Genomic DNA, 12,292 nt, shown 5'->3' with positions numbered 1-12,292 from the left:
TTGTACTGCGTGGCTCTTCTCTTCTTCCTTTCCCTTCTTTAGTTCTATTAGCTCGAACATAATCGCCTCTGCGTTTCACTCCATCAACGATTGGCTCCCATTGACATGTAACACCGCTGATCAGCTAAATCAGTTAAATCAAGAGCACCTGGACATTGGTTCTTGGACTTGTAAGAAGACAGTTAAAGAAAGAAAAAAGTGAGCAAAAACATACAACAGTCAGGATTCCCATGTGGTCACCCACCATAGTACTAACTGACCGGCGTGTGGCTTAAGTACGGCTGAGCGGACGGGAAGCCCTGTTCTCCACACCCTATGGTCGTATGTGCTGGGTTTATGTCTCCAGCTTATTATATACAGGGATCGGACTTTAAGCAAGTCTGCCATTATCACCATGTTGACATAGAGATCCGCCAAAGCTTCAAAATGCGATCATGTCGTGGTAGATATAGAAGTAGGAAGCTTTAATTGAGCCGGAATTCTATTGCTGCATCATTCATATCGCGGGTGTTAGACGGCATATTACTTGGAATGAATTTCATCCACTTCCTTATAGGCTGATTATAAGCAAATATATCGTCCCGTACCTATAGAACGTTGAGCTATCTACCTATAGACTATAAAGCTGTTTTATCCGAGATAAAAGCAGAAGGGTTTGACCATGAGCACCAATTCCATTGCCATATCGCCACTCTCAAATCGCCAAACGGGCGCTGCATGATTCGTTGAACTGGAAAATTTGAGACATATCCCCCAATGCTAAAGAAGCCAAGAAGGAAGGATAGGAAGAAAAAAACTTTTTTTTTATTTTTTTTCAATTCTGAGAGACTTCACCTATGGCGGTAGGAATTGGACCATCGGGATTCCCTCTGGCTGCATCGGTGTTCTCAAACACAGTCATAGGTCGCTCGGTCCCCCAAATGAAATCAATGGATGATTCCCAAAACCTGTCCGCCAGAACAGACCAGTCCCGGCAAACATGCTCTACTCCTTGGTAATCCACACGCACGAAGTTAGAATGATCCACGGGCTTTTCGAGCGTTGTGTCGCCATAGCACATCACCGCCTGTGGTAAGCCGTCAGCAATGAGTAGATAGATGGAGGACACCAAGCTGGCATTTAAGAAAGTCATACATGACGAATGTATTCAATGCAATGTTCCATATGTTCCAGCTCATCTTCTGACGGTATTGATCCGTTTGTCCACTCGATCTTAAAGTGGTTCATCACACCCTGGTCATAATGAGGTAAGTATTAACTATGAAGCCCTGGAGGACTTGAATCTAAGGCGGGAAGCTAAACTTACTAAACAGTGAATCTGGTGAAGAACAGCTGGTACATAGCCTTCTTTGCCGTTTGGCCATGACCCGTTGGCGGAGTACAGGTTCAATGGAAGCCCTCCTGTTATTCCGAGTTGTTCGGACGGTAGCAACTGGACCCAGGAGCCTAGAGAGCGAAGCAATTCACATCAAATCAGCAATTTTGAAAAAAAAGTTGGTTTCAAAACCTGTTTCGTACCCCGGTGAATTTCATCCCATATCGTCCAAGTTCCGTTTTTATTGGCGAAGAAGCGGCCCGTTGTAGGGTCTGTCATCTTGAAACGGTCGTCATCAACAAAGCGGACCTTCTTGAGAGGTACTGCTCTAGCATTAGCAATGGTATTCGAAGTCCTTGGAGATGGTTGAATACCGTTGCCCCAAATCGCATCGGACTTGGGGAGATAAGACTGGAAGTCATTCCGGGCACTATGTTGACCAAGAGCAAAAGCGACGGCCAATGCAATTATAATGGAGGTCACTGACAAGAAAATCAAGCCATATTTGCGGGTGTAGGAGGCCTCTTCGAGCGAATGATTGACAAGGCTTGATTTCCCTTCGCTGATCAAATTCCCTTCATCAGACTCTTCTGGATCCAAATGGTCATAGGTTGGACGTGAGCTCTTCGACCAACTGATCCAGTCCTTCACACTGGTTAATGTAGAATTGAGTGACATTTTGCCAATGCTGGAGAAGAGATATCCAAGTCACAGGGGAAATTGTTTATTCCATTTTTCATAAAAGAGAGTTTTACTATGACCACAACACACATTGCCTCCGTGAACTGACGCAGGTGGGGTTCTTGGGCCAATCTTGGCATACTAGTTCTATGGCTTCGGCTCGGCCGGTTGATAGCCCCATTTCTCACCTTGGGCAAGAGCTCCCAGCTTGGCCATTCGGAAGGTCATACCCCCATCAGGAATTGCATGACTCTTACACTTTGGTAATCGATTATACCAAGCAAACGCTCCAATCAGGGAAGGTTGGACCCCTCGTTTTCGCATCTGAATGCAACCATACAAAAGCGCCCCTAACATTTAGTGCTTATGCCCGCCGTGTTAGGTCGGTGGGTTTGCGTCTTCCCTTCTTATCTGTGGGGATGTGGGGAATTCTTGAAGAAGCGCATGCAAGAACTCTGCTGCTCAGAACTTGGCATATCCGGCCGCGTATCATACGTGTCACATTACATGAATTTTAATGTAACGTAACTTACCGGTATTGTTAGTAAGGGGTGTGTTCTGTACTGTGTGCACTATTTGTATCAGTGCCGCATCTCAGGACTATCCATTCGGGGCAACACTTGGAAATGACGGACAAGAAGGCACCCTCTCATTCTCCTGTGAGCTTTAAGTCGCTAGGAGGAATTTTCCTCTCAATTCTCGTTCTTTATCGCTGGTTTTACACCGTGGCAGACCCGGCGGAGGCAGTATGCGGGAATCATCAGTACAGCGTGGAGATCATCTCCCAAGATCCGCTGATGATATACATCAATGACTTCCTCTCTGACGCCGAAATGGCCTCTCTGATGAAGCAAGGGCAAGTGACCTCATTCCAGTTTCTAGTGCAGCAACTGACTTTGCTTTCTCCTATCACAGAGAATCCCGATACGAGCGCATGTTAACTTACCAAGGCGATTCCCTCTCGGACCCAGCCGTTCCCGACGAAAGAAAGACCTCCAGCTCTGCCTTCCTCTCAAAAAACGACCCTGTCGTTTCTTGCATCGGCCGCCGGGCTCTCGACTTCCATGGTGGATCGCAACGAGTGCTGGGCGATTACGGGAATCCGCAGCTGGTGAAATACGCACCAGGACAAAAGAATGATCTGCATGTAGACTGGTGGCTTGAGCCTCAGAATCGAGGAGGACGTCTGTACAATAGGCGAACCACTATTTTGGCATACCTCGACGATCGCTGTACTGAAGGAGAGACCTACTTCCCATACATCACGGGAATGAATGACTCCGCAGTCGATCGGCACGGAAGCCAAGGCCAGCCTCGGTTCTGGACGAATGGAGATGGAACGGGTCTTTATGTTGCACCTCGAAAAGGAAATGCGGTTTTCTGGGTTAATTTGAAGGCCAATGGCCAGGGCGACGAGCGAACTCTTCACGCAGCTTTGCCGGTGGGCTCTGGAAGTAAAATTGCCATGAACTTCTGGCCCCCGCAGTATTTTTAAACAATGGAGAAGTCTGAATATTTTCATCAGCTTATGGAAATTCAATAAATTGGATGAGAATACGAAACCAGCTGAGGAGCTCAAGTGATGCAGTATTTCATTATTATGTGGTGTACACAAAAAGCCTAAATCTCAGGTGTCCACGTACGAGGGAGGAAGGTGGAGTTCCAGTACCCCGAGGTATATAAACTGGGAAGGAAACCCCGGGCCTGAATCCCCCCCGAGTACCTCTAGTTTTTTTCGTTGTAAAGTATCACAGGTACAGCCCATCATGGACAAATTCTCAGCGCCAACCTGGTTGGCTCCCCGATCTGTTTGGAACTCGAATTCTACTCGGTGGACTTGTTTTATCGCCCTCTCGATAATCTCTCTTGCTCTGATCTGGAACATCAGCTCTCCCGCTCTGTCACCGCCGGACGACGGTGCTAGCGCTGACTACGATAAGACTGTTTTGACTTATATCCCTCCTCTTGGTCTAGGTACATGGCAGCTTCCAAAAGACAAAGTACACAATCATTCCCAAACTACTTTGAAGAATTGCTTGCTGATAAGGGTGTTTCTTTAGGCCCCTGGAATCGTTCAGCGGGCTCTTGAAAACGGATACAGGCACATAGATGCCGCCCTTGTTTATGGTATTTCACGCCTAGTTACCGCCCCCTCAAGGCCCGACTAAAACTTTCTCTTCAAATAGGCAACGAAAAGGAGGTTGGTCAAGGCATTTCCGCAGCCAAACTCCCCCGCTCTTCATTCTGGGTTACCAGCAAGCTTTGGAATGATGCCCACAAACCAGCCGCAGTGCGACCGGCGCTAGAGACAACGTTGCACGATCTCGGCCTCGAGTATCTAGATCTTTACTTGATGCATTGGCCTGTATCTTTCAAGCCCGGCACAGGATCCAAGATTGTCCTCGATAATGTCCCGATCTTGGAGACTTGGTGGGAAATGGAAAGTCTCGTTCGTGACGGACTCGTTAGACAGATCGGGGTCTCCAATTTCAACCAGGCTCAAGTGGAGCAGCTTTTACGGCATGCGCGCATTCGCCCAACTGTACACGAATTCGAGACTCACCCTTTTCTCCAACAGCAGGAATTCGTGGATTGGAATTTGGAACAGGGGCTCCGCGTCATCGCCTACTCCCCGCTTGGAAACATGAATCCGATCTACCAGTCCTCGGCTACACCTTTGCTAGATGATCCTTTCTTGTCTGAAATGGCGAATAAAAAGGGAATAACCGTGGCTCAGCTTGTTCTGGCTTGGAATATGCACCGTGGAGTTATTGTTATCCCCAAAAGTGACCATGGGGAAAGGGTATTAGAGAACTTCCAAGCACAGTCTATAGTATTGACCGAGGAAGAGGTGCAGGCCATTAGTTCGAATGATCGGAAGACGAGATTCAGCAACCCGACGGATATGTGGGGAACTGGCACGACGCTTTATGCTGGCCTGGATGGAGTGGATTGGTGAAGCCCTCATAATTTATCTCTGAGCAGAATGATAAGATCTATTTTGCTTCTGAACATGGAGCTAAGTCTCGCAAGTACGCTTCTGCTGTAGTATCCCTTCCAAGGAAACTCTGGACGGCTTCTAATTCATCTCCCGTGCCACCGGGCTCCAGGACTAGCGTTCGGTACTTTAAACCCATTTCCCGGCTCATTGGATCCCTCGCAAAAGAAGAGTGCCATATATCAGCTGCGAGCATACGTGTGCTATGACGAGATTAGCCTTGCTGGAGCATATCCGTTTATAAGAGGGAACTGGAAATTCGGACTTACTATACGTAGGAATAGTAGTTGGCCTCCTGTCCCCACATGAAATGGGGTATAGTTGCATACCCATTCCCCCATCTCAGGTCATCTTCCGGACCGCCCAAAAGCGTTGTTTGCTGCAGTAACGAATTGAATACTTCACCAAGGTCCATTGAACAAATCTCGTCATGAGACCCGGGGTTATGGATCTTCATATCGAACATACTGAATGCAATTTGTCTTAGTGTCGAGATAGCTTGATTAACCCCTTTGGCTGCAGCCAGATTTCGAACAAGATGATTCGGAAGAAAAGAAACCGTTCGAGTGTTTTCATAGCCTTTGCTACTCAATGAAAGATCAGTATAGTGGCAACTTATCAATTGAAGGCATTCAGGGACCCAGCACCAATACTCAAGTAATTGGCTTGGTGCCTCTCTGAAGTCTGCCACCGTTCGATGCCCGTGGAATGTTGCGTATTTGGATCTCCCTAGAAGGTCATGTATCCCTTGGAATATTTTTTTAGTAAAAGTTGCATATACAGGATTGGAGGAAATCTTACCGTGCCCAAGTTCATGGAATAAAGTGACGACCTCCCGATGCTTCAGCAGCACCGGTTTTCCGGGGGATGGCTGAGATAAATTGCATACTAGAGCCGTGCATACAACGGGTGCTTTCCCTCCCTGTGGAGGATTGTAAGACTGCATATTGTCCATTAGCTTGGAAAGTTCACTGGCATTATCACCTACCGGAAAGATATTGAAATTCGCCGCATGGTTGTACTTCCCTGCTCGGGGAAAGATGTCCACGTAGAGAAATCCAAGAAGCTGCAATGTCTCCGCGCATTGAACGCGAAACACTTGGACTTCCGGATGCCAGATTCTTTCCTTAGATATATCTCGAATCTCTTCTATTCTCAGACCAAGTATGCCCTCAAAGATCGTAAGCATTTTCCCGACCGTGTATAATGCTGGAAAATACTCTGATATCAATTCATGATCCACATTGTATCGTTCCCGTAGGAGAAGATCATGGTAATAGTCAAAGTCCCATAAAAAGAAAGATTCATCAGAGCCGTCTTTCAGCTCTCGCATTATTCGTAGCTCGATTTGGGCGAGTGGACGTAAATGATCTGCAAGTTCGTCAAGTGTCCGGTGGATCGATTGAGGTGAACTGAGCATTTTCTCGCCTGCCTTCTGTGCTGCAAATGAGCTGAAGCCGAGCAACCTAGCTGCTTCATCTCGAAGAATGACTGTTTCTTTCAGTAGATCGGCATTTTCGGGGAATATATTCTGGCCTCGAAGAAATATCTCCTTCCGAGTCTCACTATTGCGGCAATGTGAGAGAACAATGTTGGTTTGTGATTTTTTCAAAGGAATACCGTTCGAAAAATTGTCCACTTCTTTGGCAGTCAGACCAACAAGCTCATCTTGGGTCTTCGAAACACAACCAGGATCGGAGCCCAAGTTTTCCATGAAAGCAACTTGCAGTTCCACCAACCTATTAGAGATCTCATTGAAACGCTTCTTTGCACTTCCCTCCAGCCCAACCCCGTTATCCCAGAATAAGGAATGGAGCCTTTTCAGATACTTGCTGTCTTCAGCATCCATGGTACCCTGTAAGCTCTTGCTTTGTACTGCATGCACTAGTGAGTATAATGGACGGTCTCGGAATAGCTCAAGGTAGGCTTTATCGACGGTGTTGACAGCAGTCGAAGACGCCTTGCGCATCTCCGGATCAGGAGAGACGGCTTGGAAAAGGGCCATGTATTGCACACTGCCCTTAATTTCGTTCTCGATGTCCGCGAATGGGAGAATTGTATTTTCGAAAGATGCCATCTCGGGCGACACAGACTGGACAAGGTCGCTAATGGTTTGGTTAACTCGATCGATCAAGTCAGACGCTGATTTGATTAATTGAGAAGGAGTGGTGTTGAACAGGGGCGGTTCTTCGTGTACGGCCATTATGCGAAAAACTGTGTATCATTGCCGACTGTGAATGATGGTGTTTGACTCAAAGTGTCTCTGGCTCGTTAGGTAGAGTGAACTTGGCTGATTCCTGAAACGGCTCTTGAAGCCTGTGTATTGTGATGTTTCAAAATAACGTACTGTCTTGAAATTCGATACTAGTACGGGACGTGAATTACCGTTTCCAAGCCACGCGAGCGAAGTACGGGTAATCAATGTAAAGTGGATTCTCATGCATCGCAAAACTCTGCCCCCACGAATCTTATCTCAAGAATAGTATGAGAAAAGCGAAGGGAATTCCGCAAAACTACTTGGCGAGGTCCCGGAGACGAGATACGCAACCGTGGGTGGATATCTTTTCGGGAATTGGGGGTCGAAGGATCTTGGCTCATTCCTGTGAGTCGGGGACCAGTATGCAGTGTAACATGCAATTCGTTAAGCGAACTTAGGCAGAAAATGTCTCACGCAAAAGCATTCATATCGGGAACTTGAGATATTTGTGGTCGAGTTTGGGCTTGTTCTAATCACAAAGTCTCCTTGGAGGACCTCGGCAGAGGGGTAACCGCTAAGCCAACGACGATTTCACAATTCCAAGGTTTTGTTTCTCATAGGCAGAAGTCAAGCCTTCTGATATTGCAATCAATCATCATTACCTCCAATCCCAAGAGATGGTATGTTGACCAGGACTCATCTCCCGTACAGTGGCTAATGGGAGAGGCAACATAGAACAAGATCTTCCAGCAGGTTCTGGTCCCGTTGACCGCACTCACCACTCCCCTTCAATCATGGGGGATTTGGGGTAGCGCCAACCAAGTCAGTACTCCGGAGATGGTATGCGGTGCAGCAAATTATACCACCGAAATCGTCTCCCTCGACCCGCTAGCAGTCTACATCAATGGCTTCATGTCGAAATCGGAGATCGCCTATCTACGAAATCTCGTGTGAGTTAAACCGCGCAAGGTACGTGATATGCTCGGCATGCTGATGATGGGCTAGGGACTCAGAAGGCTCCTTCAAACACCACGAAGATAAATATCCTGACCACAAAGAAGAGACCTCACGACGCATCGCCAGCTCACTCATCTTGCCAGGGATGACCCCATGGTTGAATGCATTATCAAACGATCAACCGATTTCGTTGGTTTCATTCCGCATGATGGATTTGAAGCCCTCCAGGTTGTTCGGTACTTCGAGAATGAGCGCCATGATCCTCACTTTGATTGGTTCCAATCCCCTCCTAAGATTGCATCTGGCTTGACTTGCAACCGAGCAGCCAGCTTCTTTGTTTACTTGGGCGACGAGCCTGAGGGCGGAGAGACTTGCTTCCACTATCTTTATCCTGCTCCTCCAGATGCGGATCCTAAGAAGTTCAGTAACATCAACAGCGATGATGGGCTTGGTGTCGCTGTCAAGCCTATAACTGGGAATGCTATGTTTTGGATGAACCTCTACTCGAACAATACGGGAGATCCTCGAGTGCAACATTCGGCGCTTCCAATCCGATCTGGTACCAAGTATGGTATGAATATCTTACTGAAGCGATGCTGGGAATAAAGCTGCCAATGTGCCTTCAAATTTTCTGGGTTGGTAGTCATTGGTTTATGTGCAATTACTATAGAGAACTACTACCAAACTGAACTCCTTCAACTTTGAAATTCTTGTCCCAACTAGCAAAGCCAGTCTATAAGCAAGTCTGTTAGAATTGAAGTCGATTCCGACTCGACAGCCATCTCAGACTATAAACTTGCGACGCCCCAAGACTTCGGATTCACATTTCTTTTTCTCTCTCTCACTCTGCATCCGACAAGAACGCCATTTTTCTACCATGATCTTCTTGACAAACTGCAAGATTCTAAGCGTCGTTCTAATCTTCCTTGCCATTTTTCTCGGGTATCTACGGTCCTTCCTCTTGGACCCCTCTGGGTTAAACAGATACGGCTCAGTCAAAGGCATCCAAGCCACGGGGGCGACTGCTACCATTTCTCACTACCAACTCCCGAATGGAAGCTCATTTGCCGTGAAGACCTTTCGGGGAAAGGGAAAAGGGGTATCTGAGGACGAATATCTCGCTAGCGTGCGCCACGAATGGAACATTGCTAAGATTTTGAGTCACCGCAATGTCTTGCCAATTCTGGATCTTTTTACTGATAAGGGATCTTGGCACATGGTGATGCCATTCATACCGACCACGTTATTTGATCGGACGCTAGGCAATGGAACTGCTCTGACTCGAGAGGAAGGAGATTGTACCTTTGCTCAGATCGTGGAGGGGGTGGCGCACATGCATCAGCATGGGGTCGCCCATTTGGACCTGAAACCCAATAACATTCTTCTTGACGGAGATCTCGTAAAGATCATTGATTTTGGCCACTCAAGATATTTCGCCGAGCCCCAGAATGCGACAGTACAAGGTACGATCACCTCCGTCTTTTGCAGTTTTGATTTTCCCTTGCCGGATGCTCGATCGAGCCACCAAACTGGGCCGCCTAAGCTTCCTGTTCGGCTCATTCGGCTCATTCGGCAACCCCGGTTAACTGATGTGTGATAATGCAGGGGCTAAAAAAGCACAGGGAGACTAGGGACACCACCAAATGCCCCAATGGAAGCCTATCAACCAGAGAAGTATGATCCTTTCGCAGCAGACGTGTGGGCCCTCGGGATGATCTATTGTCAGATCTACATGCCGACTGTTCCGTGGAACCTCGGTTTTGCCGATGAAGATCACTTCTCCATCTTCGATCAGTCGGCGGTGGATGGGCCTTTGCCAAGTGACAGGGCCCATCTTCGAGCGATAGTAGAGATGCTGGGACGGAATATGCCGATGCCTGCTCGGCCTTTGATTCTCGAAATGCTAAACCCTGAACCGAGTCAACGAGTCAGCATGTCTGATGCCAAGTCTACGGAGTGGATTCTAAGTTTAGCCGAATCCTGCGATCCAACTCACTAGTATAGCATGGCGGAGCTGCATCATCCTGCATTGGTTAGCGAAAACGGCCCGAAAAGTTATCTACTTATCGTTGAACCATTTCACCAATAAAGAGCGCTTGTGGCATTAGCCTAGTGCTTTTCGCCTGTGGGTCATTCCCTCCACTCTCAAACGGGGACACTCATTGTAATGTACAGCAGCAAGTTGGCTGGGTCTGTCTTTGGGGGCGCCTCGGCGCTATGGCTGCTTTTCCTGGTTTCGCCCAATACTGACGGGGGTGTAAAGGTCATAGCACTCATTTCCGGAGGGTCATTGAACTGGTGGTAGTAACAGGAGTTGCTGCAGAAGGTGTTGCTATTATTGCTGTTGTTGTTGCTGCTATTGTTCTTTTTTCATTACCTTTTTCTATATTTAGGAAAATCACTCGGATCTTTATAAAAGGGGACTTATAAGATTGTCTCTACCATGCAAGAATACCTTTTAAGTAGTCGGAACGAATGTTTCTTTGGATTTTTCCGACTCTGAAGAAGACTCGTAGCTGGAAATTTGGCAAAAGAGACAACCTCGCTAAACATGAGCTTCCTCGGGCTCAAATTTTCTGTCTTCCTTTGACTCATACGGTCCGAGAATAGGCGTAGACTTGTAGTGTTTTGTCCAAAGATTCATCCCATATTTGACCCCCGAATGAACAGGCAGTCCAGAGTGGAAAGTCTTGTCATTCCCCGTCCCGTTGTTTGGGTGAAGGTTCATCCAGAAGAGCGCGCTGCCCTTCACTGGCTTAACCAACAGACCTTGGCCGTTGGACGAAATAGCATACTTGGTAGGGTCTGCTGTCAAGCTGGCGCCGTTCACGAATGGAAAGTATGTTTCTCCACCGGTCGAGTTGCCGCCAATGTAGGTGAAGAAGCTTCCCAGCCGGTTGTATTCTTGTCCCTCATCTCCGGGACTACGACTAACTTTCGGGTTGTATAACCAGTCACTGTGAAGGTTGTATTCCTGTCCTGGGTAATAGCGGACTAGCTGTAGCCGCTCGTGGGCTTTGTGCTCGACAAAGCCTAAGAAGTCCAGAGCTCTTTTCCCGATGCACTGGCAGACGGGATCTTCGTATGGCAAGAAGGCACTTGAGGATGAGCGGTATGGCTTGTCGACTGTGCGTACTTGATCATTGTCAAAAAGCTGGGAGTCTTGGAAGAGCGGCTGGCTATTGGAGTCATCGCGTTAGATTTGTGACTTTCTTGAAGGCTTTATAAACCGATACGCGCTTGCTGCGACGCTTACCCAAGCTTCATGAGATAATCGATCTCCTTGTCAAAGATGAAATCATTGATATATATAATCAGAGGATCAATAGACAGAATCTCTGTGCTATATTTCTTTTCTTCGCACGACAGAAGATTGATTTCTTCTGGTTTCAACGCGACCCGAGTGCCAAACGCGATCAGGAGTGGGAGAGCCACAATCATGAGAGACCGGTTAAGAACGCCCTGAAATAATGGTTAGTTTAGACGCATAGTCGCTGAAGACACGAGAAATCGGAGCCTTCGGCCAGTAACGACCTACTTACCATTGTGCATACAAGAACAACACCAGTTAGACACTATTCAGTGAGATCGAAAGATGGACAGGAATATTTCCATGAAGGCGGGCTGTAAGCTTGCCCTCGCGCCCTCGGCTTCGAAGAGCCGGGTAAATCCCAAAGCCACCGAGCTTCACTACCTCCCGGCCTGCATACATTATGCGGGGCTGATACCATGGAGGATTCCAGCCCCAAAGCCACGCGGAAGTATCCACTCCAAGGTACGTTCTGGAGAGTGGGGATTAGAGATAAAGATGGACATCGAACGAAACGTGGTGGACATTTTACGGGTGTATCGTACGGTACAATTACATGGTGTACTGATGTTACATTTTGTTTACTGTAATTTACCAAATTGATGCGTATCGGCGGAAGTATGAAGTCGCATTTTGGCACAGATGTGAAAACATTGAGAGAGTCTGATACTTCGATACTGGATTCCAGGATTGAGCCATGGAGGATGATCAATCCAAGACCGACAGTCCTCCGACCCGCAAACACATAAATAGCTTGGTCCGGAGACCTGGTTCATTTTTCGAACTTATCTCAACCACCTTCCAAGTCATCTCATTACCAATCATCCAAGCCTT

At 47.4% G+C, this 12,292-nt stretch overlaps 8 protein-coding genes across 8 annotated transcripts; 5 read left to right on the top strand and 3 right to left on the bottom strand.

Moving 5' to 3' along the window:
• Nucleotides 1–814: 814 nt before the first annotated feature.
• On the bottom strand, nt 815–1,993 carry N7468_009132 (uncharacterized protein; the record flags this gene model as incomplete). The annotated part of the gene is made up of 5 exons (XM_058478428.1): nt 815–1,066; nt 1,135–1,233; nt 1,307–1,446; nt 1,519–1,638; nt 1,690–1,993. The coding sequence occupies 5 exons, from the start codon at nt 1,991–1,993 to the stop codon at nt 815–817; spliced, it is 915 nt and encodes a 304-aa protein (XP_058326758.1).
• A 937-nt stretch (nt 1,994–2,930) lies between these two features.
• N7468_009131 (uncharacterized protein) lies at nt 2,931–3,491 on the top strand (the record flags this gene model as incomplete). The annotated part of the gene is made up of 1 exon (XM_058478427.1): nt 2,931–3,491. The coding sequence occupies one exon, from the start codon at nt 2,931–2,933 to the stop codon at nt 3,489–3,491; it is 561 nt and encodes a 186-aa protein (XP_058326757.1).
• Nucleotides 3,492–3,762: 271 nt separating this feature from the next.
• On the top strand, nt 3,763–4,955 carry N7468_009130 (aldo/keto reductase family protein; the record flags this gene model as incomplete). The annotated part of the gene is made up of 3 exons (XM_058478426.1): nt 3,763–3,996; nt 4,057–4,123; nt 4,183–4,955. The coding sequence occupies 3 exons, from the start codon at nt 3,763–3,765 to the stop codon at nt 4,953–4,955; spliced, it is 1,074 nt and encodes a 357-aa protein (XP_058326756.1).
• A 522-nt stretch (nt 4,956–5,477) lies between these two features.
• Nucleotides 5,478–7,197, bottom strand: N7468_009129 (uncharacterized protein; the record flags this gene model as incomplete). The annotated part of the gene is made up of 2 exons (XM_058478425.1): nt 5,478–5,581; nt 5,796–7,197. 2 exons carry the CDS (start codon nt 7,195–7,197, stop codon nt 5,478–5,480), a joined length of 1,506 nt encoding a protein of 501 aa, XP_058326755.1.
• Nucleotides 7,198–7,625: 428 nt separating this feature from the next.
• Nucleotides 7,626–8,754, top strand: N7468_009128 (uncharacterized protein; the record flags this gene model as incomplete). Its single annotated transcript, XM_058478424.1, has 4 exons — nt 7,626–7,634; nt 7,812–7,871; nt 7,927–8,139; nt 8,275–8,754. 4 exons carry the CDS (start codon nt 7,626–7,628, stop codon nt 8,752–8,754), a joined length of 762 nt encoding a protein of 253 aa, XP_058326754.1.
• A 271-nt stretch (nt 8,755–9,025) lies between these two features.
• N7468_009127 (map/microtubule affinity-regulating kinase) lies at nt 9,026–9,734 on the top strand (the record flags this gene model as incomplete). Its single annotated transcript, XM_058478423.1, has 2 exons — nt 9,026–9,611; nt 9,637–9,734. The coding sequence occupies 2 exons, from the start codon at nt 9,026–9,028 to the stop codon at nt 9,732–9,734; spliced, it is 684 nt and encodes a 227-aa protein (XP_058326753.1).
• A 65-nt stretch (nt 9,735–9,799) lies between these two features.
• N7468_009126 (map/microtubule affinity-regulating kinase) lies at nt 9,800–10,147 on the top strand (the record flags this gene model as incomplete). The annotated part of the gene is made up of 1 exon (XM_058478422.1): nt 9,800–10,147. The coding sequence occupies one exon, from the start codon at nt 9,800–9,802 to the stop codon at nt 10,145–10,147; it is 348 nt and encodes a 115-aa protein (XP_058326752.1).
• Nucleotides 10,148–10,693: 546 nt separating this feature from the next.
• N7468_009125 (2OG-Fe(II) oxygenase family Oxidoreductase) lies at nt 10,694–11,589 on the bottom strand (the record flags this gene model as incomplete). Its single annotated transcript, XM_058478421.1, is given in 3 exon segments — nt 10,694–11,302; nt 11,358–11,391; nt 11,405–11,589. 3 exon segments carry the CDS (start codon nt 11,587–11,589, stop codon nt 10,694–10,696), a joined length of 828 nt encoding a protein of 275 aa, XP_058326751.1.
• Nucleotides 11,590–12,292: the final 703 nt, after the last annotated feature.

Source organism: Penicillium chermesinum, assembly GCF_028974085.1.
Source record: "Penicillium chermesinum strain IBT 19713 chromosome Unknown utg000007l:1.0-2695246.0:1.0-2697696.0, whole genome shotgun sequence".
Taxonomy (NCBI): domain Eukaryota; kingdom Fungi; phylum Ascomycota; class Eurotiomycetes; order Eurotiales; family Aspergillaceae; genus Penicillium; species Penicillium chermesinum.
This window is presented reverse-complemented; position numbering and strand designations above follow the sequence as displayed.